Source organism: Zosterops lateralis (assembly GCF_965231275.1).
Source record: "Zosterops lateralis genome assembly, chromosome: Z".
NCBI classification, from domain to species: Eukaryota; Metazoa; Chordata; class Aves; order Passeriformes; family Zosteropidae; genus Zosterops; species Zosterops lateralis.
Genome location: NC_139800.1, coordinates 37548270 through 37576076, shown reverse-complemented (window position 1 = coordinate 37576076; position 27807 = coordinate 37548270). Strand labels below are relative to the sequence as shown.

At 40.2% G+C, this 27807-nt stretch overlaps 2 protein-coding genes across 11 annotated transcripts; one reads left to right on the top strand and one right to left on the bottom strand.

Moving 5' to 3' along the window:
* Window positions 1-890: 890 nt before the first annotated feature.
* On the bottom strand, window positions 891-6327 carry RMI1 (RecQ mediated genome instability 1). Of its 2 annotated transcripts, none has more exons than XM_083883814.1 (2): window positions 6264-6327; window positions 891-4033 (listed from the first exon to the last, which is right to left on the bottom strand). In XM_083883814.1, exon 2 carries the CDS (start codon window positions 4003-4005, stop codon window positions 2122-2124), a length of 1884 nt encoding a protein of 627 aa, XP_083739940.1. In that variant the 5' UTR covers window positions 4006-4033; window positions 6264-6327; the 3' UTR covers window positions 891-2121. The 2 variants fall into 2 exon arrangements, with proteins under 2 accessions (XP_083739940.1, XP_083739941.1); XM_083883815.1 differs by having other exon boundaries at window positions 6237-6309.
* Window positions 6328-6420: 93 nt separating this feature from the next.
* HNRNPK (heterogeneous nuclear ribonucleoprotein K) lies at window positions 6421-27146 on the top strand. 9 transcript variants are annotated; one of them, XM_083883937.1, is made up of 16 exons: window positions 6421-6535; window positions 8990-9068; window positions 9173-9252; window positions 10119-10228; window positions 11571-11627; window positions 13130-13173; window positions 14055-14128; window positions 14619-14746; window positions 15718-15846; window positions 16319-16620; window positions 16970-17024; window positions 20729-20779; window positions 24405-24426; window positions 24504-24586; window positions 25034-25203; window positions 25964-27146. In XM_083883937.1, exons 3-16 carry the CDS (start codon window positions 9204-9206, stop codon window positions 25995-25997), a joined length of 1308 nt encoding a protein of 435 aa, XP_083740063.1. In that variant the 5' UTR covers window positions 6421-6535; window positions 8990-9068; window positions 9173-9203; the 3' UTR covers window positions 25998-27146. The 9 variants fall into 9 exon arrangements, with proteins under 9 accessions (XP_083740063.1, XP_083740065.1, XP_083740062.1 ...); XM_083883939.1 differs by lacking the exon at window positions 6421-6535 and adding an exon at window positions 6712-6807 and having other exon boundaries at window positions 26025-27146; XM_083883936.1 differs by lacking the exon at window positions 6421-6535 and adding an exon at window positions 6712-6807.
* Window positions 27147-27807: the final 661 nt, after the last annotated feature.

The window sequence follows — 27807 nt, the reverse complement described above, 5'->3', positions numbered from 1 at the left end:
AAGGACAATGTGGGGTGGGGGAGAAGAAAGAGTCAGACAAGTAACATCAACTTGGAGGTGGGAGGGAAGAAGAGAATGGGAGACACATGCAATTATTGTAGCAGAGATGGCTAAACATTAATGCAAATGCAAAAAAGAAGGAGCAGGTGTGACTTCATCATCTAAACCAAACGCAACATTTAATTTGATTTTGCAGTTTGAATAACATGACTCTTGCTCTGTACAAGCAGAATAAAACCTGTGGATTATTCATGTCATCTGAAGTTTAAAAACTCCTATCCTTTTACATGCTAAGGCAAAAACTTCAAAGGATGTTTTCTAACTCATTATAGGAGAAATATTTTCATAAAATGGCACTGAAGGTTTACAGCCAGCTCTATTAACTTCTATAAGGATTACATCCTACTAACAAGCAATTTTTTCTGAAACTGTAGCTCAGGGTCCAGTAATGTACGTTCCAGACAGGCAAAAGCTTTTGCTGTTACAGTTCTAAACAATGTACTGTTCCCAAAAGCCTCAGAAAATAAACCCAGAGGTGGCTCACAGGGTTATAATTTCCTCGGGTTCTCTTCACAGTACGAAGGGCAAGGAAAGAAAGGGACACAGAGATGTTTGTGTTTATAAACTGTATGAAATAAAGCCTAAAACCCCTCACACCTCAAGCATAAAAACCCTCAAGATGTCCCACACTCCACCTTCCTCCATTTTTACTTTACTTGGGAAATTACCTTTAGTTTTCCTTGGAGTCTTCAAGCATGGTTCTCAATTTGAGATAGAGTATATATACTGACATTGAGTATTTATACCGACAATCTGTCACAGCAGATCTCAATGGTCTAACAGACATTGTTCAGAGAAAGAAAAGGCTTTGAAGAAAGATACTGGCAGGTCAATTAAAAAAAAAAATCCCTCTTCTAGCCATCAGTTTTACATTCTTTGCAAACACTACAAACACTGGGCAGACTGCTCCTGGGCAAACTGGTTCCCCTACTCCTGCCAGAATATTAATTCTTCTAAATTCACAGGGAAACAAACCAATCAACCAAAGGAAAAAACAGACAAAAAAAACCCAAAACAAAGCAAAAACCAAACCGAACCAAAAGCAAAAACAACAACAAAAAAATCAACAAAAAAACAAGCAAAGGGGAAAGGATGGGAAGAAGAAAAAAGAATTAAAAACTTAACAAAATAATTTCTCATACTCTATACACTCATGAAAATATATATTTTTCTTTCAAAGTGACTAAGCAGCATCCACCAAATTTAAGTGAAAACTTTATTATTTTTAAAAAATCAATTAAAATTAAGACCAACATTAAATATGCTATACGACATGTGTGAAGCACAAGTATTTGACTACTCTTTAAAAAGGTTAGTCAAGTAACCATAAGAGTAAATTAATGAATTTACCTCTAGTGTCAAAACTACTAGCAATGATTAACATTAATGTGACAAAAAAATAGAATCTCCATATATTATAATTTTCTGCTAATAAACACTTTAAAACACTTGGCTTTCTTTTAAATTATTCATAAAATTACAGTTTTTTAAAATCTCCTTTTTGTATAGATTGGATTTTTTTCCTCACACCTGAATACTTAGAAGACAATATTTTATTTTTCTATACTTTAGGTTTTTGCACAGTGAATGCAGATTTGAGTCTTCAGATTGGCATAGTCAAAAGAGACTGTATTTGAACAATAATTTGTTATTTAAATTTATTAAACTGATTTTTTCCAAGAAAAAGCTGAGAAATTCATGTACCTTTCTTTTAAAAATCAGGTACCTGAAAAAGTAGAATAACAAGATGGTCTGTTCATTTTTATACATTTCCTGAAATTGTGCTACTCTGGATTACCACTACTCTAGATTACCAGTCTAGAACATGCAGGATTATGCAGAATGAAAAAAATCAGGACACAAATATTTGAAATCTTATTCCAATACTGTCACCATAAGAAACAAACTGCCTAGTTTTGGTCCAACATGTTATCTCCTTGTCTCACTTTTACAGTATAATTCCTGATCAAAGATACATCACTTAACTTTAACTTCCAAGAATTCTCCATGGCAAATCTGATTTAAACATATCCTAATATATAGTCTGCAAGTTTGCACATGTTATTTATTCAAACGTTTCTTCAATTGTTCCAGATGCCCAGCATCAGCATCCTGGAGAATTAATACAGTGGCTTTAGACTGAAATGGATCAAACTCAATAGTCATCAAACAACAGAGATCTATCAGCTGTTTCTGACATTTCTCTAAACCAGCCTTAAGTTTTAGACGTAAAGCTGGATCCTTTTTCAGCTTATTCATTTCAGGCACTGAAAAGCCAATCAAACTTGTTAGAATATCATCGGCAAAATCTACTTCAAGATAAGCAGAGCCATCAGAAATTTTAGCCTTGATACCCCAGGACCCATTGCTTTTTGTGAGGTTTCCCATGAGAGTGACAATAAAACATTTAGCTTTCACAATTGTAACAGTTTCTGGTTTTTTTGCAAGGAGAAGGGAAATATATGTAAAAGGTGGAGAATCTAAATCTAAAGGTGCTTCTACTGCCTTGCAAGGAAAAACCTGTGAATCACGTTCCTGCCGATCTCCTTCTGGATCCATTTTTAAGGAAAATACAGGATCATCATTTAATACCCTGCTGTCAGAAGGGTATTGGTATTTACAACTGCTGTCATGTAGGTGTGTATAATTCTGCTCTTCCTCAGGAGGATTTGCCAAAGAAAAATCTGATGAAGTGCAGGTCTGACGTAAGCCCTCGTGCTGCAATAAGTTACTCACACTATTTCCATCTTCATCAAATATCGTTCTTCGCATGTTCTTTTCCTTGCTGACAGCTTCCCTCGACTGATCTCTTTCATTCACATTATCTTCTTCACCAGTGCCATTTAAAGATGAATTGCAGGAGCTTCTAGATGTATGTGGAAGTCTGCCAGCAATTAAACCTAGGTTTCTGTTCATGTCCACTGGTGGCACTTCTTCCATCTCTCTTTGCATCTCTTCTTCCAGAAGAAAGTCATCTTCTAAAGGGAAGTCATTTAAAAAGCCATCAGCGTGTTCTGTGGGAGGAGAAACTTGTTCATCTGAGTGAGGGAAAGGACTTACAGATTTTTGCAGCAAAATATTTCCATTGTGTGCAGTCACTGAACTGAAGGCTGTATTAAAATTGTTGCTTCTACTGCAGTATCCACTTTCCAAAGATGTTCTGTTGTTTAAAGTAAATTCACTATTTTCATCAAGGCTGGCTAAAAGCTCTTCATCTGAAGGGCCAGGAGTTTGTTCTAATTCATCTGCAGGCCTTGAAAAAATCTGTTCACGTCCAGCTTCTCCAACAGAATTAGGGTTTTCAGTTTCTCCAATTAATCTAGCAAGGACTCTTTCCTGACAGTAATCCTCAAGAAGAACATCAACTTCACCCCCCAGCAATTTCACATTTTCTGGTTTAAGCAGAAGAACTCCAAGACGATATGCAATATTGCCCTGCACAGTGATTTTTGTTCCAGGAGGAAGATTACTGCAGAGAACAGGCACTGGTTGATACTCCATGCCCTGAATTTGATGTATGCCATCTGTTAGTTGTAGCATCAGCATTCGAGTAGGCTTTGCTTCCCAGGGCTTCTGAAATGCCTGAGTGCCTGCTGTAACTTCTTCATTTACAGTGCTTTTCCCTCTTAGCCTCTGCAACTGAGAATATGCTGGCTGGCTAACATCCACCAGTGAATCAATCTGTATGGAGTAGCAGCCTGATAACTCTCCCTTGGGAGTATCTAAGATACAGTTAGGCAAAATGGGATACTCCAAGTCTCTCAGATCGGTAAGAAGCCATTGCTCAAATACCTGCTTGTTAATCTGAGCTTGACTTAAATTACTACCACTATTTTCTTCCTGGATCCAATTAATACATGCTTCCAGCCATGTTAAAGGAACTTTAACATGCCATGTGGATGACAGCCAGGTTTCCACTCTTGTTACAATGCTAGGTGTAGACATTTTCTTTTACGGTAAAAGACTGAATTCCCTAAAATGGAGTTCAAAAAGACATATTTAATATCCAGAGAAAAACTGAAATTATTACAAGTTTCTCACTCATATTATATAAAATAATTTAAAAACATTTCTGCAGACAATATTCACAGGCGCTTCCAACAGTTAGCACTTCAATCAGCAGAAAAGGTATGTGCAAAATAAAAGTATGGAGACTTAGACAAGCAATCATGCTTTTTTCTTTTGATTTAATTAGAAACATATAACTGAACCCCTTTTCTTATAGGTTGAAAGTGAATGAACAAAAAACCCAAACCAAAACAGCAGGTTTTAAAATATATTTCCTCTTTTTTTACGGTGCTCTTTCTGTTAACACAGTTTACTTTACAAAATGACCTGAGATGTTATTCTCCCAATTCACCAGCACTGATACAGATAGAAGTAACAGGATCTATAGAACCCAGCTGTGGTCTATCAACACTTATATCAGAGGGGTGACTTTCAGTCTGTGACTGAAAGCTTTGTTCCCCACAGCAGAAAGCTGGCTCATAACATTATTATCTACAGACCCAGCGCAGGCAGCGACAGCACCAAGTCTCGGCAGCTATCATTTCAAGAGCATCAGTTGGTAATTACTCTAACTTGATAGCTTAGGAAGTAGCTCTGCACAAACAGAGCACAGAATAGAAGTATTTCAGTTGGAAAGGACTTTGAATGATCATCTAGTCCAACCACCTGACCAACTCAAGGCTGACCAAAAGTAAAATCACATTACTAAGGGCATTGTCCAGATAGAGCTTAAACACTAACAGGTTTAGGCCGTCAGCCACCTCTACAGGAAGCTTGTTTCACTGTTTGATTATACTCTTAGAATTAAAATAACTCAGGTTGGAAAAGATCATTGAGTCCAAGCTTTGACTGAAGACCACCATGTCAACTAGATCATGGCACCAAGAAACATGTCCAATCACTTTTTGAACCTGAACGTCCCTTGGTACACCTTGAGGTGAGTCTCAGAGACTGAGCTCCACCTTGCAACGATTTCGAGTAGATGTAGACAGCAAGAATGTCTCCCCTAAGCCTCCTTTTCTCCAGCCCTCAACCACACCTAACACCACTTACTCTCTAGGCCTTTCACCAGCTTTGTTGTACTTAGTAAAGAAATTATTCCCATTGTCAAGTCTGAACCTCTCCTGATACAGCTTTGAACCATTCCTATTCCATGTTCCTGGATGCCAGGAAAAGACCAGCAGCACTCCCTCTCCAGGTCCCCCCTAAGGAAGCCGTAGACAACAAAGAGGTCACTCCTGAGCCTCCTTCTCTCCAAACCAGACAAACCCAGAGCTCTCAGCCACTCCTCACAGGATGTGCCTTCCAACCCTTCCAACAGCTCTGTTCTCCTCCTCTGGACCATTCAAGGACCTTCCCACCCTTCTCAACCCGTGGGGCCCAGCACTGCACACAGGACTCAGGGTGAGGCCACACCACGGCTGAATCCAGCAGGATGATCCCAAGCACAGCTGGTGCTGCTGTGTCTGATGCAGCCTGGGATGGGGTTTGCCCTCCTGGCTGCCCGGGCACACACTGCTGACTCACCCTGAGCTGCTGCCCACCAGCACCCCCAGATCCCTCTCTGCAGGGCTGCTCTACACACACTCCTCTGCCAGCTCTTACTTGTGCCCTCCATCCCAGCGGCAGAATCTGTATTTGTTCTTGTTAAATTTCATGCCACCGATAGTTACCCAGTGCTTCAACCTATTTCAGATCCCCCTGCAAGGCTCTTGTCCCTCGAGAGAGAGTCAGCAGCACCTCCCAATCCGGTATCGCTAGCACACCTGCTAAGGGTGCATTCAACTCCTGCACTGATGTCACTCTACAAAGATGGAAAAGAGATTAGGTTGCCTAACCGTACATGGATCGCATTCAATTCCTTAGAAGACCGAGGAGCTCAATTTCTCTATAGAACACAACGAAAACAAAACCTACAGTAAGAATATTAAAGAAACACCCGGTGTGGGTTTTGCTGGGTTTCTTGTTTGTTTGTTTGTTTTTTGCCATTACAGCCTTCAGAACAAACAACACTGCCTCCAAGCTCTCCCCAAAGATGCACCGCTCGGAAGATACCGCCTAGTTACTTAACCCAAGTAAAGCGCCAGTTTTCAACAGGGGAGGTTAAAGGAGCGAGAGAGAGGCAGTGGAGGGGGGAGGAAGAAGATCTGAATGAGCACAGGCAGCACCTCGCAGGGCCCAGAGCTCCGACTCACCGGGGCGGGCGGGCGGTCCCGGCTCCCGCGGCCTGAGGGACGGGACGCGGCCCGAGCCCGCGCTCCCAAAGCCGCCGCGCGCACACCTACCAGCCAATGGGAGGCGCGCGTTGAATCATCGCGAGAGTCTAGCCACAGCCGCGCCGGGCTGCACGCACAAGGCGGGGTTTTAGCGGCCGCCATTTTCTCGCCTCCCGGCCGCAGCCGCTCCCGCTTTCCTGGGCCGCCCCCTCACTGCCCGCGCCGCTCCCAACGCGGCTCCCGCAGCCCAGGTAGGGAAGGCCGGTCGGCCAGCCGCGGCACGGGCCTAACGGCGCTGCCCTTTCCCTGGGCCCGTCTCGTCCCTTCCCTCACGGAGGGCGGTGCAGTCGCGTCGCCGCCTCCTGCGCTGACGGGCAGCGGCCTCACCCAACGAGTCGGCGGAGGCGCCGCGCGGGGGGCGGTGGCGGGGCCAATCGCGGTCGGCTCTGGTGGATGTGCGCGTCGGAGGCCGGGGCTGCTCCCCTTTCTCTCCCGTGCGCGGTGGGGCCGGCGGCGGGCGCAGGTACGCGCAACCCGCGGCGCCGCGCGGCCGGGGAAGGCGAGGAGGGGAGGGGGGCGGGAAAAAGGCACAGGCCGGTCCGGGCCTCGCCCAGGCTGGTGGAGCCGCCGCTGTTCCCCGCTCGGCGACGCTGCGTGACACAGCGGTGCGAGAGGGCCTGTGTCTGCTGTCGGGGCCTCAACCGCCGAGGGCTGTCGTGGGCCCCAAGGTTTCCATGGAGGTCCCAGGGGCTGGCGATAGAACGGGGAAAGCGCTGCGTGAAGGACACGCGTTGGTGTGTATTGCTGAGGGCCCTTAGATGGCCGCTCTCCCCGTTGCCCCGCGAGGACAGCGCGGTTTCCGCCGCGCCGGCGGGTGCGCCCCAAGGGCGGGGGCGCGGCGACCCCCGCCGCCTTCCCGGGCCTGCCCGTGGCAAGTGTGCCCAGGGCGAGCTTCTGCTGAGGATTATGGCGAGCGCAGGGAGGGCGCTCCGGGCCGCGGCCTGCGCGGCAGCCGCCGCAGAGGCCGATCGGGGGGCGGACGCTGCGCGTCGCGGCCCAGCCGCTTTCGGGGACGCGCGGAGTGCGCGTGGCTCCAGGGCTGACCCGCTCCGCCCGCCGCGCCGGGCTTGGAGCCGCCGGGCACCTCCTTTGTGTCCGCCCGGGCAGAGCCGGGTAGCGCTCCCCGTGGCCGCGTGGTGGTGGCGGCGGCCTTTCCCCGCCCGGCTCCGCCTCGCAGCGGGCGGGCGGGCGCCATTTCGGAGGGCGCCATTTCTCCTGCTCCGCGGGGGCGCTGCGGCGCCGCCCTCTCGCCCCCGTCCCCGCCGCGGTGGGCGGGCGGCCGGAGACGCAGGGGAGGGGGAGAAGAGAGAGGCAGGCGAGAAATGCCGCTGCACCCTGGCGTAGCTCTGGCGTCCCTCAGTTCTTAGATCAGTGGTCGTTGGTCCCACCTCCCGTGTCCGCTTTAGTCCTTCGGTGTTAATAAGGAACCTGAGTTTATTAGTAATGTGAATGTCCTTGATTTACGTAGCTGAACGAGATTACTGAGAACACATGACACGTGGGGAGGTTTGAGTAGGGGAGGCTAAATAAGTATGAATTATAACTTAACTGATAACAGTTCGCTCCCCGCTGCCTTAAATTTTTGGGGTAGTTGGAAATAGATTAACCGGTGTCTGAAAGGGCTGTTACTCTTCGTCGGTATCTTCCTTACTGCCCGTCCGCGTAACAGCGCGATTTTGGCAGTGTCTGCCTGAGATCCCGCTCTTACCACACTGGTGCGTGTTCGTTAGCCCACTTCAAGTGCCTGGAAGTGCCGGCATGTGTTGGGAAGGCAGAGCCTGCTCTTAGCCCCTACAAGCGGGGCAACAACTACATGATTGTGTGAGAGTACAGGAAGTCTGAGAGTTTAGTAAGTTAGAATCGGCTTCTTCGCCATCCTCCTGTAATCGATACAAGTGTGAGTGTCTGCTTTTTGTTGGGGCAATGAAAGTTAAAGCGGTGCAAGGGGAAATATGTGGTTGTTTCGCTGTGTTTGTAGATCACATTTTTAATGATAGTAAGTTGCACAATTGTTTCTTTTATCTACACTTCTCGCTACTGTGACTTAGTAGCTAAAGGCAGGTCACAATCTATTTCTGAAAAGAGGTACAGGTGCTTTTGGAGGTTTTTGGGGGGTGTGCGTGCAGTGGATTGTATGTAACTACAGAGGATGGTATTTTTTAAAAGAGGTTATTCCAGTGTAGTTGGAAGTTTATTTTTATTTTATTCATCAATTATAATTGAGAGGAGTACATTCTCAAATGTGTGCTAGTACATTGGTTGAGAATTTGTAGAACAAATGCTGACAATTAACCTAACAAGACTTTTTATTAAGTGTAAATAGTGTTAACCTAAATAGCAGGACCAGATTCTGGTGCTGTGTCCTTTAGAAAGTAAAACCAAGGCACATGTCATATTATGTTGAGATTATGTTGTCACTTAAAACTAGTGTGTCCCCAAAACCTGTAATTCAGACATTTAGAGTTTATGTAAGTCCACAGATTTGGCCTTTATCTTCTCTTAGTAGTGTGTTTGGCTTGGCTACGCTTTTTCTTGTATAAAGAAAATATTTGCAGCAATAGCTTAGGTCAGACCTTTGTTTTCTGGCTGTAGCAACAGACTCATGACGCGAGGAGACTCACAACTGATATATGCTGTTTTCATAGGCTCTTGAAGCAATAGGCTGTTGGATTTTGATCCCGCCCAGAATACTTGAGTTTTTGTCAGCAAGGATATATAATAGCGGTAAGTTCTAGCAGCAGGCATTTATTTTTGTTATTTTTTTCACTTGAGCGTGAGGTGCAGTTTGTCTTTTGACAAAAAAATGTACCATCTTTATTTTTCAACAGGTTTTGCTCGTCCACGTAAGAAAAAAAGGCAATGGAGACTGAACAACAGGAGGAGACCTTTACCAACACGGAGACAAATGGTAAATTTTTTAAAGGACTATTCCTTTTTAGAAAGAACATCTTAAAAAAATTATTTCAAGGAATTTTCTAATGATTTAACTTTACCATATGTTTGCATTAGCAGTAACTTTGTGCTCTGCATTAAATACCTTCAGTTTTAATTAATGTGTTATTACACAACTTTAAAGCATAAAAACATCATTTTTCTGTTGGCATGTTTTAGACATGAGAACTGAAAGTTATGACCAAATACTGAAAAATATTTCATAACTGTATGGAGAATGTGAATATGTATATGAATGCTATAGGGCATATCTGTTAATTGCATTTTGTTCCTTGCAATTGTTGCATGCAGGAGTATGAATATGTGAAATACTGCTAAAGAGCTTAATGGAAAATTTCTTGGGAATAATTACTGGGGAACTTTGGGCATTATTCTTGTTGATTTGCCTAAGTTTTTCCCAAACAGCATCTGAACTGCTATTTTACTATTATTTCACCAGCATTTCAGTGTTGGATAAACGTCATTTGAGCTTTATGTGCCTGGAAGGTTTTCTCCAGTTATAAATTTTAAGGAATTACTAAGTGGGTGATGCTGCCCTCCTTTAGACAACACATGGTGAATTTCTTACTGCCTGTGTGCAACAATCTCATGTAAGCCATAGTCCATAGATTTTTAAATGTATTTTCAGTTGTTAATTAGTAAGAAAGCTGTTAAAATGAAGACTTGTTTCTATGCTGCGGATGCTCAGAATAGATGTCTGTAGTAATTAGTTTTCTGCTAATAGGAGAGAAGGTATTAACAGTACAGAGCATAAATTCGGCACAAATTCCACTTTATTATGACTTAGAAAGTTAAATAAATGTTTATGTTTCCTCCCTATGGACCTCTCTACAGGCAAACGTCCTGCAGAAGATATGGAGGAAGAGCAGGCCTTCAAAAGATCTCGGAACACTGATGAGATGGTCGAATTGCGCATCTTGCTTCAGAGCAAAGTATGTGTTTTTCTTTTTACTGGTTTTGTGTGTAGCACTGTTTGAAATGGTGGTGACAAAGTATATGTTGGGATGGATATAAGTGTAGAGAGATTATGTCCTTTTTTGAAATGAGATAACTTACCAGAGTAATTTTCAGTATGTAGGAATGGTAGTTGTATGTGTATTGGAATGGAATTGTCCTTGGGATTCTCTTAAAAGGGTAAGTCCTTAAAGATCAGTATAGGGTTTATTAAAAAGATATACTTGCTGAGAAGTAGAGCAATAAAGATTCTAAGATACTTTTACATTTGAGTGGAAGGTAGAGGGGAAATACTGTATATGAGTCTCTGGAAAAGAAGGTGTTTAGAGGATTATAAATTAATGATTTCAAATAAAATATGTGAGACAGGAACTTAGGATTTTAGGAAATCTCCCAAGAGAGGTACTAAACTTGTTCAACTATATCAACAGGAAGAAGTGTACAGCTAGCACTTCAGGAATTGCAGTGATTTTGTTGACAAGTGTAAATAGTTAAAGTTGCTTTATATGAATTTCCTCTGGTGTTTCTAGTTGCTACAGATGTTATGCTTTCTGAAGCATTTCAGTTTTTTGTGTTGGTGTGAAAGAATGTTGTCATAACTCCATGTGGCATTTCTGACCAATAGCCAACTTACATGGAGTATCATGAAATGCTTGGCATGCTGTTAGCATAACGTATGTGTGTAATAAAAGCAATACTTCCCATAGAATTCTTGAAAGAACCTGGCAGATGTGTAGTTTTGCAGTAACTATTTTTTACTGTTTGTCAGTTTTTTCCTGTTGATGGTGTTGGCTTGAATTAAGGTGATGGCTATTAACATTCATTTCAGCCTTTTTCAGTTCATATTGCTGTGAGAAATTAGTTACTTTACAGATGTGCAAAACAATATTATCACTTGAAATTATCAAATGTTTGGAGAACAAAAGTAGAATAAACATATTCCATAAGGGGGGAAAAAAAAAAGCTGATCAGAGAATTGAGAAAATAATTTACCTACATTACACTCATTTAGTTTGGTTTCTTAATAGATCTAGTCTATGAGAAGTTCAATATAGGCAGAGTTGCTTAGAAACTTCTCTTTGGAATTGAAATATTAGTGGCAAAGCTGAGATATCTTTATCTCTCTGCTCTGTTCCATGATTATAAGAGCTTTATGTGGACAGACTTTCAGTTGATTTCAGTTTGGTTTGAATCTTTCCAAAGTAGTGCCTGCCCCCACCACTGGGCCAGCAAAAATAGATCTATTGTTTTTAGTCTTGAATTCAAAAACTTCATCTGTGCTGTGTTGTCATAATGTAACTTCTGAAAACTATTTTCCAGAACGCTGGAGCAGTGATTGGAAAAGGTGGCAAAAATATTAAAGCACTTCGTACAGACGTGAGTATATATGAGTTTGAACTAATTTAACACTGCTTCTTTCAGAGCACTACATCAAAATCTTGATTGCGTGCATTTCTAGGCATGGGAGCAATTCAACTCTATAGACATCCAAGTTACAAGCCATTTCTACCAATTGTCAGAGTAGATAACAGTTCTTCAATTTCTATTTCCGTTAAAACCCAGCTTGATGCATGGGAGGAGAGGTTTATATTAAATCTCTTCACTTTTCAATAGGATTCTGCTAAATTACACACTTGAAGTGAGTTACCATCCTAATTAAAAATATTGACAAAGCTTAAACCCCTTAATAATACCATTCCCCATATATGTGCATCAATTATAGTACTGCTGAAACCCTTGCAGGTGGCTGGCTTAACCCAGTGATAGAGGAATGCTTAAACTTCTTTAAAAAAGCAAAATTAAATCATCCATCTGTTCCTTAACAGCTTGTATATGAAGCACAAAGGCATTGATATTAAGGTTTCTTGCTTTAAATATGAGTATAAAACACTGAAGGAACACTGTTCTGTTACTTGGAAGCATTTTTAAATGGTCGTGACTTAATGCCTGTTCACATTTTACAGGGGGTTGACTCCGGTGATTAGACACATGCTCAGCATTAATGTCGTGTATTTATAAAACTTGGCAACGCTTCTTAAATTCCATTTGTTTACACTCCTGTACTTAACATCTGCTACAATTTCAATGGTTTTTCCAATCAAGACTCTGTTCAGCACAAGATTTTGCAATATACCGTTACAAATCAGTTCCAACTAAGTTCATAAACTACCGCAACTACAGTTGAGATTTTAGTTGAAATGGTCAGGAATCATACATAAGCTCACTAACTTTGGCAGTTAGTTGTTCCTCTCTTTTTAGGGTTTCTTTTTTATCAGGTGTTTTTTGTTTGGTTTTTTTTTTTTAATTTGCTTTTTTGAGTAAATCAGTATGTCACCTAAGTCCAGGTAATTTAGTTTTGTCTGGAGCATGAACTTTCCCAATTTGCCCAAGGTTCTAGTGTTTTCAGTCTCGACAGGTTTTGCGTCTACCCTCATGAGCCAGCCTGCTACTGAAACATCATTTGTTAAAAGTAAAAAGTAGTTTAGTCAGATCAAGTGACTCATTTTTAAAGTCCGTTCTGTTAGGCCACAGTCGGTGTAGCAATCAGTTATTGTGTTAGTCTTCAGAACAACTTAAGCTTGTTTCATTAATTGAGAGTAATGAGTATAGTTTGTATTAAATTAAAATTTATTGCTTTTCCCCCTTTTCCCTCTCCTTGTTTTTTTGGCCATATATCTCCGTTGCCCATGTACTGGATCGACTTGCCCCTGCGTTGCCCACCATGACGTTGGCCCATCCGCCCCTGAACGCCCATGTGAAAACCCTGGTTGGCTATGCCCAAAAATGTGCTCGTTGCCAAACGGGTACCATACTTGACAACTTCCGATTGAATACCCATGCCCAATGCCAACATCCACGAACGCCAATGACCAATGCAGTACAATGCCAGTGTTTCAGTCCCAGACAGCAGTGGCCCCGAGCGGTATGTCCCAACAGTTTATGCCTCACTGCCTGAATAGAAAGAGAGAAATGTATTTTATTACCTGCCTTTGATATAATTAAATAGTATCCCCTTATAGACGGTGTATTGTTTTTTTTCAAGTTTTCTGTCTTATTTTCCCCATTAAGTCTTTTTGTCACTGAACTTTTACGTGAGTTGCCCACCCAAACAATCCACTAATTTTATTTCGATGGAAGGAGCACAGCTTCAAGTGTTGCATATTTGCTGCATTGTAAATCAAATTGGTTCAAAATAGTCTCTCGCTCTGTCTTTGTGGCCCACCTTGCTCCCCTCAACATTGCCTGTTCATAATTATTTCTGATGAAATGCTAATTCCGGTTCGCTTTCCTTCACTTCTCATTTGTTTCGTCTTTTTTTTGTCTTGCATTTGTATTTGTTTTCTTGGAGAGCCCATTAGTAATCTGAGTTCCATAACCTTATTCCAGATACAACGTTCACCACTTGCATATCCTCACTTTTAATATGAGAAGGTGTGCCAGTTCTACAAATGTAATAGCGAGGGTATCCTAATTAGTGGTGGCGGGGAACATGAATATTCACTTCTACTTTTCAGTTCTGCATCAGTTTCTTGCCCACTTAATTTGAGCCCTTCCAAAAGCCCATTCTGTCTTCTCTCTCTGCAAGACCTACCTAATCTTAAACTTCTCATGCATATATACTGGGCATAAACAAAGATGCATGTGTTGTAAATTGAGCAAACAGGCTTACTTTAAATGGGGAATATTTATAAACTCTTCTTTGTAGTAAATCTTGTTAAAATTTTGTGTGAGGATAAAAAAAATTTACTTCTGCTTTTTCTTTTCTACCTTCTCCATATTGTCTGTCATCTTGGCTTCCAACAGCATCTTGAGTATAAGTGCAGATATAGAGACAATTGGAGAAATCTTGAAGAAGATTATCCCTACTTTAGAAGAGGTATTTATCTTTAAATTTTCTTTCTGTTTGGGATGAAAAGATTAGCATTTGAATGAGATGGTTCTAGAGTATTTGCTACTTCTCAAGTACAGGAAATTAGAAAAGTGAAAAATCCCGAAAGCCTTTTAAAGAAGGATTGTGGCTGTCAACGCTGCATGTTGGCATTTTTTGGGTAGAGGGCAGAGTCTGTCATTGTTTATTAAATTAACATTTTAACAGCCTTCCTGTCTTTCAAATAAGTGTTGCACTGTTTAATACCGTCTTAGATCTTTATAGCAAGTGGTGCAGTGTAATTTAATAAGTAATGTAAATAGGGAAAGCTGATAAGTCATGGTTAGGTGAGGTGTTTAAATTGTTTCAGTTGAATCAAAAGAAATACAGCACTACAATTCAGCAATAAATTAAATCATCCCATTGTGTTTGAAGAAAAAGCTTAAAACCCCAAGTATTTTGAATATTTGTAATTAATCTTTATTGCTTCTCCCTATATGCATCTTATTTGCAGTATCAACACTACAAAGGCAGCGACTTCGACTGCGAGCTTCGACTTCTCATTCACCAGAGTCTGGCAGGAGGCATTATTGGTGTCAAGGGTGCTAAAATTAAAGAACTCAGAGAGGTACTTGCTTTCTGTTCTTCTGAGATTTGATTTTATTCAATAAGCAATGTTTTCTGTTCTTAAGGGGCATGTGTAGGTATCTACTGTGCAGTAATTTCTTCTGAACATGTTGTGTACATGCTTTTGATGACGTGAGATGGAGCTGGGAGTTCAAACTTCCTTGCAGACCCTCAGAAATAATGTTGGTGGCAGAGCCAGGACTTGGTTAAGCATTCCTTAAAAAAAGTGTTCAGCCGCAAATAAAATATTTTTACTTCATTTTATAAAAACTGTATTGCTCTTTTTAGAACAGACAGTTGCATACTGTAGAATTATTTGTGTGGTTGGACACAAAAAACAGTTTAGAATGAAAGCATCTTCACAGTAGACGTACTGTGAAAGGACTTAGGATTTCGTTTTGTATTTTTTAATTCTAACTCCTGGAAGACCTTTTTTTTTTTTTTTTTTTTTTAAGTGCAAGACTAAGATTTTAAAAACTTCATGGTCTCTATGAACTGGAAACACATGGTTGAGTTTCTTGGTGTTGTGTCAAAGTCAGTTTCAGGTCAGTTCAGGTATTAGCTAATATGTGTTTGTATGGATTAAGAAAGGCAAGGTAACTAGACATAATCCTAGCAATGTTGCTGTCTAAGCATCCAAAGCATGTTTAATTTGAAAGCTAATACAGCCTGTAAGCTCACAATGATTATGTGATCCTTTTCCTAATACTTAACTAAATGATGTGTTGTAGATGAGTCATAATTGAAATAGGAAAAAATTGAGGATTTTTTTTATCTTCGTACAAAACTTACAGCAGCAAGGTCTTTAAAATATGTGATCTTCTAATTTTGTATGATAACTGAGAAGCAAGCGTGCAGATTTAATTGGGTGGGAACTTAATTGCCTTTGAAATCTATTTTTAAAATATTTTAATGGTTTTATAAACTTGTTTAAAATAATTTGATAATCTTGGAATGCTTTTTCTTCTACAGAACACTCAGACCACCATTAAGCTCTTTCAAGAGTGTTGTCCTCATTCAACTGACAGAGTGGTGCTTATCGGTGGAAAACCTGATAGAGTTGTTGAGTGCATCAAGATTATCTTGGATCTTATCTCTGAGGTAATGTTTATTACATTTATTTTATTCTTTCATTGGCATTCATTTCATTGGAGTGTTTTAGCCATTACTTGGATGAAAAATGGTGTCTTTCAGTTTCTAGTTTAAATTCAGTACCTCCTACTTTCCCAACAGCAAAGTGATGGACAGTTAGGAACCTTGGGAACTGTTTCTGTTGTTTAGAATTGGGATACCCCTTATGAAGGAGGAAAGCAATTTTTGGTACTTGTGGGCTATTTATACTTAACATGGCATCAGAATGGAAAATTTGAAGAGGAAGGAAAACAAAATGTATCTGCTACATCCAAGTAGTTTTACTGTCATAGTTAAGTTCACAGGAAGCACATCAACATCTCCCTTCTTAGCAGCATTATGAAATTAAGAATGTGTTCCAAATACATAAATGTGTTAATTAAATATGCCAGTTGTAATAGAACCATCTGATTTGTGGAATTGTTTTGTTTGTTTGTATTAGTCTCCAATTAAAGGACGAGCCCAGCCTTACGATCCAAATTTCTATGATGAAACATATGACTATGGTGGCTTCACGATGATGTTTGATGATAGAAGGGGGCGGCCAGTGGGTTTTCCAATGCGTGGAAGAGGAGGTTTTGATCGAATGCCCCGTGGTGGACGACCTATGCCTCCCTCGAGAAGAGATTATGATGATATGAGCCCTCGCAGAGGACCTCCACCACCTCCACCAGGTCGTGGGGGGAGAGGTGGCAGCAGAGCTCGTAATCTTCCTCTTCCTCCTCCACCACCTCCTCGTGGCGGGTGAGTTGTTTTATAAATACATTATACAAAAACTCACATATATCTGTGTCACTTTCATATTTTCAGTGATTTTTCTATGCTTCCATGTTGGTAGTGATTATGCAAAATTATGTGTGTATTAGACAGGAGTATTTTGAAATTTACTGAAATTTAGTTACCTGCTGTGCTGTAGTGAGTTGCCAGGACTATGGTCAGTAGTTCTGGAATTTTCATTTTTTAGTACTTGGGTAGGGTAGTTTGATACTAAATTATATGTGAACCATGAATGGGAAAATCCAGAATTAAAATAAGCAAGCTAGCTCATAATACACATAACACAATTAACATGCTGCTGCCTTTTTTGTTTTAGAGATCTGATGTCCTATGACCGAAGGGGCAGACCGGGAGACCGTTACGATGGCATGGTATGAGTTTAAAATTTGCTCTGTTGTGTCCCTAAGCACAGTTAGCATGCTGACCTCTTGTTGCTGGACCACATGCACATTAATTTGGGACATACACATTTCTGATAGTAAAGCCAAAATACTTGTTCATACAAGTGGTCCTCCTGTGGATGAATATTTGAGGTGTGAATGGTACTCTTATGTTTTCTTTCTTTCTCTCTGTCATCAGAAAGATTCAGAGAATTTTACTGTGCTCAGCCCTGTAGGTTTTCTTGCACTGCCCATCTCTTGGATTTTTTTAATCAGCATGACAGAAATAGAAAGTGGTAGATTTTTCAGATAGAGAAAGGCATGTCAGAACAATGTTCTCTGATGAGTGTTATACACAAACATTCTTAACACTGAAGGTTGGAAAACATGAGCATTGATACAGTAGTACAGATTATGGAACTGTATCTGAGAAGAGCTCTAGTTGATGGAAGGTGATGGCTCTTTTGAATCAGTGCTTCTATATTCTTTCATTTCTCTGCAGAAAATCCATTCTTAATTCCAAATGTTTTGGAAGTAGAACAGCTGCTTAGTTGAATCCTGCATCAGTTCTTTCTGGGAGGAGAAAAAATCTCATAGTGTGTGGCTTAAAACAAAAGAGTAACAGGTAGTCTTCTATGTTGTATTCTGAGCTGCAATGCCCCAGCAGCCATCTGCTGTTCTGAGACAAGATTACTGTTTCCTCAGTAGAAAGGAGGTTGTCCTGGTTTCAGCTGGAATAGTTACTTTCTTCTCAGGAGCTGGTCCAGTGCTACATTTTCAATTCAGTATGAGAATAATGTTGATAACATGCTAATGTTTTTGTTTTTCCTAAGTAGTATTTATCCTAAGTCAAGCACTTAGTGTCTCATGCCCTGACAGTGAGTAGATACACAAAAGAAGCTGGGAGGGATCGTAATCAGTACAAGTGACCTGAACTGGCCAAAGAGATACTCCACACCATAGAGCATCATACGCAGTATATAAACTGGGGCAGTTACCCAGAATGGGGGACCATAAGGGTTTGAGGGTGGGGCCTGGCAGTGGTCAGCAAAGTGGTGAGCAGCTGTTTCATGTCCGTTTGATTTTATTTTTTTTTTATTGTTTTGGGGTGTAATAGTGTTGGTTGCTTAATTTTCTTTTGGTTTTCTTTGTTTTGTTTTTTAACTTTTTCTCAGTTATTAAACTGTTCTTATCTCAAGCTATAAGTTTTACTTTTGATTCTTGTCCCCCTTCCACTGGGGGTTGGGTGAGGGGTTGTGGGCAAGCAGCTGTGTAGTTCTTAGTTGCCAGCTGGTCTTAAACCACAACAGAGCTGTATAACAATCTTCTTTTATAGTCTGGCTTTGTTTGGTACCTTCTTTAAGATGACAGGTGGTGCATTGGTTTTTTTCTTCTAAATTAATGTAAAAGATAAAAATGAAAAAGAGCTATGAAATGGGCTACCTAGCTGAGCTTCACATTCCTCCTTGGCAATAAGAGTTACTGAAACTACAAATTGCAAGAATGTCATGTGCTTATTAGAAATAATAAAAGGAAATATTTGTAGTTACAAATGTTTGCAGTTACAAAGAAACTTTTCCCATGCTACTCTACAAGCTAAGGAGCAGGAAGAACGGAGAAGTACACCTCCAAGGTTCCTTATTTGTGTTATCAGAGCTTAGGTTTTGTGTTCTTCTATTTGCAGCTTATGAAGCGTGTGCTAGAGTACATAAACTGAGCAGCCTGCCCTTCTTTGGGTATTTGGTTGAGCACAGTCTTACTTAGCTTGACTCTTGAGCAATAGTGTGTTCTAATTTTTGTTCTATTTTTATTCCAGTCCAGCTAGAATAGAAAATCCATTTTGACTTAGGTTTAGCCTGTCAGGTTGACCTTCACTTCATTGACATGAGTTTCTATGTGCAAGTGGAGTAATGTCTGCTAGTTTGGTTTCTTTCATGAAATAAGAAGCAATTTAATTCCATTTTCATAGTGAAACTGCTCATGATTTTGGCTCCCTTGTGACCAGATATTATATCCTAACAAAGATAGTATTTAATTTCTAGTTTTAGTTAATCATGATCCTAGTATCCTAAATTGTGTAATCTTCACACTGAGTGTGACATCACACCTTCAAGTATCATGCCAAATGGTAAAGTCTTCTTGTACTACCCCTTTGTTTCAAATAGAAACTCTTCTATAGCTAAAAGTTTAAACCAATATTACTATGGTTCGTGATCTAATGATGGAAAAAAATGCTTTTAAAGGGTAGAAGTGCTCTTTTCACATGGATTCTATCCTACATAGGTGTAGTAAAAGGCAACAATTGATTAACATCTCAAAAACAGTGGAAAAATTGAATGTACAAAACTAAAGAAAAGGAGAACTGGCAAAAAATTTGAAGGCAGAAAGATTGAACAGTTGGCAGCCTTTAAGATTGGATGCTGAACTGTGGTCTTTCATGAGTTCCAGAGATAGAACAATATTGACAGCCTTGTAAATGCTGAGATGAGAAAAACCCATTTTTATTTTAAAAGATAGATAAATTCCTCTTGGCTGTACAAAGTTAATCACTTAAGTATTATCGCAAGATGATACTTGTCTGTTAGCTAGGCTTAAAGTCCTATGTACTGCTGTTTAAATGCTCATTTGACTTACAATCTGTTTTGAAGTTTTTTCTCCAAAGTACAGATTTATCTGCATATGGAAGTTTATATTTCAGTGTGTAACTACTCCAGATCAAATCCTGGGGACCATAATGACTGTTGTAATCTGAAAGATCCCGAGTTTTCTGTATTTTTTAGCACCCTCATTCTTAGGAGCATGTAAAAAATTAGTAAAGGGAGAATGTATGACAACTGTGCTATTTATTCATGCAGATGCTAGAAGGAAATAACAAAATTCCACTTTCCTAGGTCACTCTTAAAAATCAGAAAAACTTACGACAAAAGAATTTGATATCAGTTAGGACTGCATGCAGAGTTTTTTATTAGATTAGCTCTTTGCCTTATCCAGCCTGTCTTGTCATCTGGTTTCTGTTCCACTTCTGAGTAGTGACTAGCACACATTAGTCTGCAGTATAAAACATTATGTATGCTAAGACACCCTGTTTCAAAAACTCATTTTGCACAAATAAACATCAATTGCTGGAATTGTAAAATTCTGAAAATAAAAAATCCGTATATCATATGGTTTAGAAATAAAATTAAATTTATAATGTATTTAAGCAGTGGTAGATTGTTAGTTTACTTACTGGCTAGATGAGGTATTTGGATAGTAGAATATCAGAAGCAGTTTTCTTCCTGCTTAACCTGCAGTTGGTATAATTACTTGTAGTTACGTTTTTTCAATCTTACTAAATCTTTTTCTAGCAGAAATAAAAGATTGATAAAATATTTTACATGTAAAAATGTTTTTTTTTAAAGAAAAATAAGACTTGGTTAAGTTTTGCCTTGCCATTAGTTTTTGAGCTTCTTAGGGGAAAAATCTGCTAATACCACAGAAAGAGAAAGAAAACATAAGTTGCCCATTTAGAGTTGTCCGAAAATAAAATTAAAAGCCCAACGAGTCTTGAAAGTAGTCTAAATCACATAATTTTAAGTCTTCGTTAATAGTATAAAGGTTTCTTTGTACCACTATGCATTCTGTTTGGTTGCGACAGTCTCTAAAAGTCTGTATGACCTGGATTTCCTTTCTTCCTCTTATGTTGCGTCTGGAAGATGATGCAGTGTCATGTGGATGCCTGTGATGACATGCAACCACCAGAGTTGGTGAGTATTTTCTCCCTGTGTTTTGAAAACTGCTTTACTGAGTAGGTTAAATGATGAAGCAAAATTTTTAAGAGATCTTGAGTGTAGTCTATGGCAAGTTGCACCTATTAAAATTTATAAAGCCATTTTTCTAACTTTGAATTTAGTGGCAGACTTAATAGTGTCCTGTGAAGGCAAGTAATGTTAGTAGAAAAGTGGAATTACACAGCAGCCTGGTAAAAACAGAGGAGCTTTTCTTTGCTTCTTCTACACACTATTTTCATTTTGTTAAATGGTAACTTTCTTCATAACTGATGCATTGTAGATGCATTCATTTACAGTTTATATTTTGTGTTACTTAATGTTGTGGATTTTATTTCAAGCAGCAAATATTTAAAGTAGCTTCTCGCTTATATTTGTGAATAAGCTATATTTACGTATCAGTCTATTTGAAAATATATCATTTGGTAAGATGGGTTTTGGGATGTTACACAGAATCATAGTTTTGGTTGGAAGTAAACTTAAAGATCATCTAGTTCCAACCTGCCATGGGTAGAGAACCTTGAACTAGACCGGGATGCTCAGGGTTCCATTGAACCTGGCTTTGGACACTTGCAGTAATTGGGCATCTGCAGCTTTTCTGGGCAACCTCTTCCAGTGCCTCACCACCCTCACAGTGAAGAATTTTATTCTAATACCTAAACTAAACCAGTCTTTTTCAATTTAATGCTCTTGCCTCTTGTCCTTGCTCTACATGTCAGTGTGAAAACTTGTGTCCAGCCTTTTTGTAGGCTGCCTTCTGGAGCTGTAAGGCTACAATAAGGTCCTCCTGGACACTTCTGTTCTCCAAGTTGAACAATCCCAGCTCTCAGGCTTTCTTACAGGAGACGTGTTGCATCCCTCTAATAATCTTCATAGTCCTCCAGGAGACGTAATCCAGTAGGTCCATGCTCTTAATGTCGGGGGGCCCAGAGCTGGATGCAGTATTCATGTTAGGGTCTCAAAGGAGTAGACTAGCAGGGCAGAATCGCTTCCCTTGACCTTTTGATGCAGCCTGGGACGTGGTTGCCACTCTGGCTACCAATGCTCATTGCTTGGTCATGTCCTGCTCCACCCACCAGCACCCCCAAGTTGTTCTTGGCAGGGCTACCCCTCTATCTGTTCATCCCCCAGCCTGCGTTAATACTGGGAGTTGAACCAGCTCAAGTGCAGCACCTTTCTTCTTTGTCTTGTTAATTGAATGAGATACCCATGGGCTCCCTTTTTGAGCTTGTCCAGGTTCCTCTGGATGGTGTCCAGTTCTTCAGGTCTGTCACCAGCACCACACAGCTTGCAAACTTGCTGCAGGTGCGCCTAATCTGTTTGTGTCACTAATTAAGATATTGAATAGCACTGTTCCCAGTGAAGGCCAAGCCCTGAGGGACACTTCTCATGTCCATTAAAACTCTGAGCCATGGACACTGCCCTCTGGATGCAGCTATCCCTATTGAATATACAGGCTACCCATGGAATCCATCCCTCTCCAGTTTGGAGGGAAGGATGTGGGGACTATGTCAAAGCCATTACAGAAGTCCAGGTACATAATACCTGTAGCCCTTGTCCTGTTCACTGATCTAGTCACTCCATTGTAGAAATGATGGAGTACATCAAGTGTTGGCAATGTCTTGATGATGGTGAAATGCTACCAAATTAATATATGAAAAGTCAGTTCTTAGTTTATATGCACAGCAACTGCTGTCAAATTCTATTGTTTTGTAGTCTGGAGAGGCAGATGTAATGAAGGAAAGGTTTTTTCTTTAAAATATATTAGGCCAAAAATGAATCCTATGACAAATACCAGCAGCAATATATCTCTGTCTGCAGTATGCTATGTGATCAATTTTCAATTAAACCTTAAGCGGAGTCCTTCCTTGTCTTGTAGTTTGGACTCCACTGTGAGCTCTGTTATGTTGTCTTACAATATGTATTGCTTAGTAACATGGTTAGACAGTACAGGTTGCTTAGAGACAGAGGATAAGCTCAACAAAGTTTGATCTGAATAGCTTCTGTTTTGATGTAAAAAGAAAGATGGTAAGGAATATTTTTGGTGAATCGTAACATTGTAACTTCTCTGGGCCAGTAATTGTGAGTGGTTGAACTTGAGTGGCTGCCAGAGGTGCATCCAGCTGCTCTTACGCCCGTTCCTTAGTGGAGCGATAGGAGAAAATAAGACAGAAATGTCTGTGGCTCAGGATTAAGACAGGCAGATCACTTACTAATTAACATCATAGGCAAAACAGAGTTGGCTTGGGGTAGGTTTACTGCCACTTATAATAGCATGGTGAGAAACATGAAAACACCTTTAGCCATCTTCCAGTTCTTCTCACCATCTGCTGCTTCATTCGTTGCTTTTCTATTTCCACTGCCATGAATGGTGCAGGGTTAGGGAGTGGCGTGTTCCAAGTCACACTTGTCGCTGCTCGTTTCTTGCTGCACTGTTCCCCTGTTCCAGTGTAGGGTACCGTCCATGGGATGATATAGCTGTTTGTGAACTGCTCAAATTATCTCTTTCCAGTGAACTGCAGTTTTTAAGAACTGTTCCAGTGTGAGTCCTCTTCATGGGGTACAGTCCTTCAAGAACAGACTTAATTTGGTGTTGGTCCCCTCATAGGCCACAGGTGTCTGTCTGTGCAGCTTCCTTCAGGGCACATCCGCCTCTCCTCAGGATAGCATCCCTCAATGGCCTACAGTATAGTGAACTGTGGTTCTCTCCATGGGCTGCAGGGCAGACTCCATTCCCGTGCCTGGAGCACTTTTTTCATCTTTGCTCACTCTCTAGTCAGTAGACATTGGGAATTTTTACTCTTCTCTTAAATACTATGACTGAGATGGCACTAGCTTGACTGTCAGTTTCAGCCTTAGGAGCCTCCAGTCTCCTCTCACAGACCCCAGGAGTCTGTTCAGAAGCTGAATTTGAGAGAACGATGTATGTAACCTCTGCTTCTGTACAAAAGTATAAATATGGGGTCTTGCACACTTAGAACACATTATATGAAATAAGAACTTGATAGCAAATGCAAGTTTATAAATGGCAAAAATAAAAGGGCCATGAATGCTCATTGCAGTGATTTGCATTTGGTATATGGTGGTTTAAATGTAATCTATGTAACTCATGTCATGATTGTTTATTCAAAGATGTAAAGAGTTGTAGCACAGTCAGAATCAAAGGTGTAGTAGGATGATTTACTGGACAGACTTCTTGCCCCAGAGCTGGAGACCAGAGTCTGTCTTGAGATAGAGAGATTGCCTTGGTAAACTGGCATGGCTGAATCCTTTGTCCTTCTATGCATTATTCTTAGAGTTTTGATAGAGCAGGATGAGAATCACAGAATATCTGGAGTTGGATGGGACCTACAAGAATCATCTCATCCAACTTGTGGTCCTGCACAAGGTGGCCTCTGATGCAAATGAACAGAGATTAAAGAGCTCTTTTTGTTTCTGGTCTTCCCTCTTGGCCTCTTGATGGCACAACACTTGTATTTATATCAGGTTGAGGGTTGTGATGTTTGATTAAATGGGCTTAAAGTTAGCAATATAATGTTTAAGATAAAAATGTCTTAATGAAGCATGACTGTTCACTTTAACGTTTTTTTTCTTTCTCTTGCAGTTTGAGGGTGGCTCTGGTTATGGTAAGTGTTCATATAGAACCTTTGCATGTAGTTCATTATGTACTTACTAAAGGACTTGATGCATACACTTAAATCAGATTATTCTTACGCAGGGGGACGTGGTTCATACGGAGATCTTGGTGGACCCATCATCACAACACAAGTAACGATTCCCAAAGACGTAAGTAAAGTTGATTTGCTTTCAACTCATACTTTCTTGTAAAAACAAAAAGTCACAACCATTTCTCAGACTGTTTAAGTAAATCAGAAGTACTTAAAGTGCTTGATAAGTATGAAACGTGTTTCTAAATCACCAACAGTGTATTGTTTGACTGTTTGGTTTCTGTCTTCAGACACATGAAACAGTTTTACTTGTGGTTAATACTCAGTAATATAGATGGTCCTTGTAACTCATATTTTGCAAATGAGAGCTGGTTCTCCCAGTTTAATCCCACCTGTGTTCATACAATTAATACTGCAAGGGGTATCTTTAGGCTATAAAGAAATAAGCTCCCATTGCAACCCTTAAAACTGAACTTGTGGAAACTACTCAAGTGCTGTTGTAATTTTCTAACTTTTTGGAAAGACCATTGTGTCAGGAAATGAATGTTTTTGCTTTCCTCCCTAGTTGGCAGGATCTATTATTGGAAAGGGAGGCCAGAGAATCAAACAAATACGTCATGAGTCAGGAGCTTCGATCAAAATTGATGAACCACTAGAAGGCTCAGAAGATCGGATAATAACTATTACAGGAACACAGGACCAGATACAAAATGCACAGTATTTGCTGCAGAACAGGCAAGTTAAAGTTTATTATGTCCTTACTGTCAGATTAACGTGTATATTATAAAACTGCTCTCCTCTGTGAGGCAATTTTTTAAGAAGGCAGGTTTTAAGTAACTATTTGAACCTAACTTCTCTAGTGGTAGTTCTGCCTTGATTCTCTTCTGTTCTCCATTCTAATTAAAATGAAGACACCCTCAAAACTAATCTTGCTGGAAGACATCTTAACCAAGCAGTCCTCTCCTTTCTCTGGTGAAAACTGCTGCAAAAAACTACTTGTAATAAATTACATAGAGCCTGTAGAAAATATAGAAGATTTCAGTGGATGTTGGCCTAGTTCTGTGTGGAAGACTAGTGATTTTGTTGTTTTTAGATAACTAAATTGACAACAAATCACAGTCTGCCATATGGCACAGACCATGCCTCTACAGGACAAGTTGAAATCGATTTGGGGCTGTTAATGCAGCATTTCACACCTTGCTGACAGTTCTTTGCCTTTTCTGCCAAATACTAACAGCTACAGATAGCATTTGCTGTATTAATATTCTGGCTGCTATAGCAGATTTTAATGTCTTAACTGGAATGTTTGGCTTTATTAGATTACTAATATTTAACTGTGCCTGAAATACACTAATACAATTGTTAGCCATTGACATTTTTAAATTATGTACTTTAAAAAGTGTTAGAAATTTGTAATTTAATATGCTTTATGAATGTTGATGCAAGATGTATGGTCCATCATTCTAATACATGCTTTTTTCTTTTTCTTTTATAGTGTGAAGCAGTATGCAGATGTTGAAGGATTCTAATGCAAGATTATTTTTTCTTTTTTATAGTGTGAAGCAGTATTCTGGAAAGTTTTTCTAAGACTAGTGAAGAACTGAAGGAGTCCTGCACCCCTTTTTTTTTTTTAATCTGCTTCTGTTAAAAAAGCCAACATTCCTCTGCTTCATAGGTGTTCTGCATTTGAGGTGTAGTGGAATCTTTGCTGTACACCAGATGTAATGTTTTAGTTCCTTACAAATACTTGGGGGGGAAAAGGGCGCACGAGACTAACATTGAAATTTTGAAGCGGCAGAGAGAGTGAATTCTATTTTTGTTCATCGTTGGTGGTAAATTGTACTGTTTTTCTGTAATTGTTGTGAACACCTTGCTTTATGTACACTGTATCTTACTTTGAAGGGGGAGAATATGGTAGGCCACATGTCCCTGGCATTTGAGAGCAGTGTGCAGAATGTAATGCTTTTTTGTAAGAAACATTTTAGGGTTTTTAAATAAATTTAGTGAACCTATTCTTGGTGGTCATTTTTCTTCAGGTCTGCATAAGGTCATAACTAAAATGGGTACACCTAGTTTGTTTTTTCCCCATATAAATTAAAAGTTGCTGTTAAGCTTGCTCTTCAGTTTCCTTGATATATAGATGAAGTTATGTGGGGGTTTTTGACAAATTAAAGAGATTGTGTGAAAACAATGCCTGCTTTGCTGTTTGGGTGAGAAAAAGATGAAAATACTCACGCAAATGTTGTGTAAAACTTGACATTTTTGCAAGTGTTTGGCCCTCTTTGGCAATATGGCAATACATATATATATTGGTGACAGTATATAAATAAAATATTTTAAAACTTTGTGATGTCACTGAGTAAACAGTGGTAAAGTACTCCCGGTTTTAGACAGCTTGCTTAATGCAGAGTTGCTCTACCATTACTGAATAAATTACACCTGTTTCCTGAGCTTTTGTTTGTATCAAGTAGGAATTGCAAATTGGCAGATCAACAATAAAACTATGTAACTTGTTTTTCATTGTATGCAAAACTTCACCTTCTTTCCCAGATGTATGTTGAGTTCCGTAAGAATTATTTGTGAGAAATTTAAAAAAATATAAAGGCTCTGGATATCTCATGTAATACCTTGGCATTTGTATTTATAGTTAAAAGTTTTAATTTCACTTCCTGAATAAAAACATGAAAAAGTGTAAAGGTGTGTGGCACCTGCAGCTGTGATGGGTACAGACTAAGTGAGTATTCTTTTATTGTGGATTTTTGTGGTTGGTTCATGTCCCATCCCCCCCATGATTTGTAGCACATCAGCTTGGCGTTTTTAATGCCGCTGCTCTTTAAAATGGCACGCTAAAGGCAAGGAGCCTGAAACATTGTGCACAAGGCTGGCTCCTTGGCAGATCGATAGTGAATTCTGTAGAAAATGTCAGTTTTCTCTAGTCGGTTGTAAGGCAGAGTACTATCTAAATTAGAGAGGTCTGCAGTTGAGGCTAAGGTTTTGGGAAAAATGCAGGTGAACTAAACCAAGTGCTGAATTTCTATGTAGTTCCAAATTGAGTATGTGTGCAAAGAGGTTGTTGACTTTCTTGTTCGGTTCTTTTCTGTTTTGATTGGGGAAAAGAGCTCAACAACTGCAGGCTCATATTTTTGTTCGTTCCTTTTCGGGGTTTTTTATCCCTCTCTTTCTCAATGATGGGAATCTTCTGGAAAGCTTCACTGCCGAGAAGCCTGGCAACGTTTGAGGGGGCGACTCAGTATGACTGTAGGCGTGCAGGCGCTGCCCGGGCCTGGGCTCTGAGCTCGCCCGCGCCTGCGCGCAGGGCAGGGCAGGGCAGGGCAGGGC

What these genes read in the sequence shown, in the direction of transcription:
- RMI1 (XM_083883814.1), bottom strand. Translation starts at nt 4,005, where the DNA reads ATGTCTACACCTAGCATTGTAACAAGAGTGGAAACCTGGCTGTCATCC.
- HNRNPK (XM_083883937.1), top strand. Translation starts at nt 9,204, where the DNA reads ATGGAGACTGAACAACAGGAGGAGACCTTTACCAACACGGAGACAAAT. An exon ending in GCATCTTGCTTCAGAGCAAA is followed by an intron (nt 10,229 to 11,570) that starts GTATGTGTTTTT and finishes ACTATTTTCCAG; the next exon opens with AACGCTGGAGCAGTGATTGG. An exon ending in ACATGCAACCACCAGAGTTG is followed by an intron (nt 20,780 to 24,404) that starts GTGAGTATTTTC and finishes TTTCTCTTGCAG; the next exon opens with TTTGAGGGTGGCTCTGGTTA.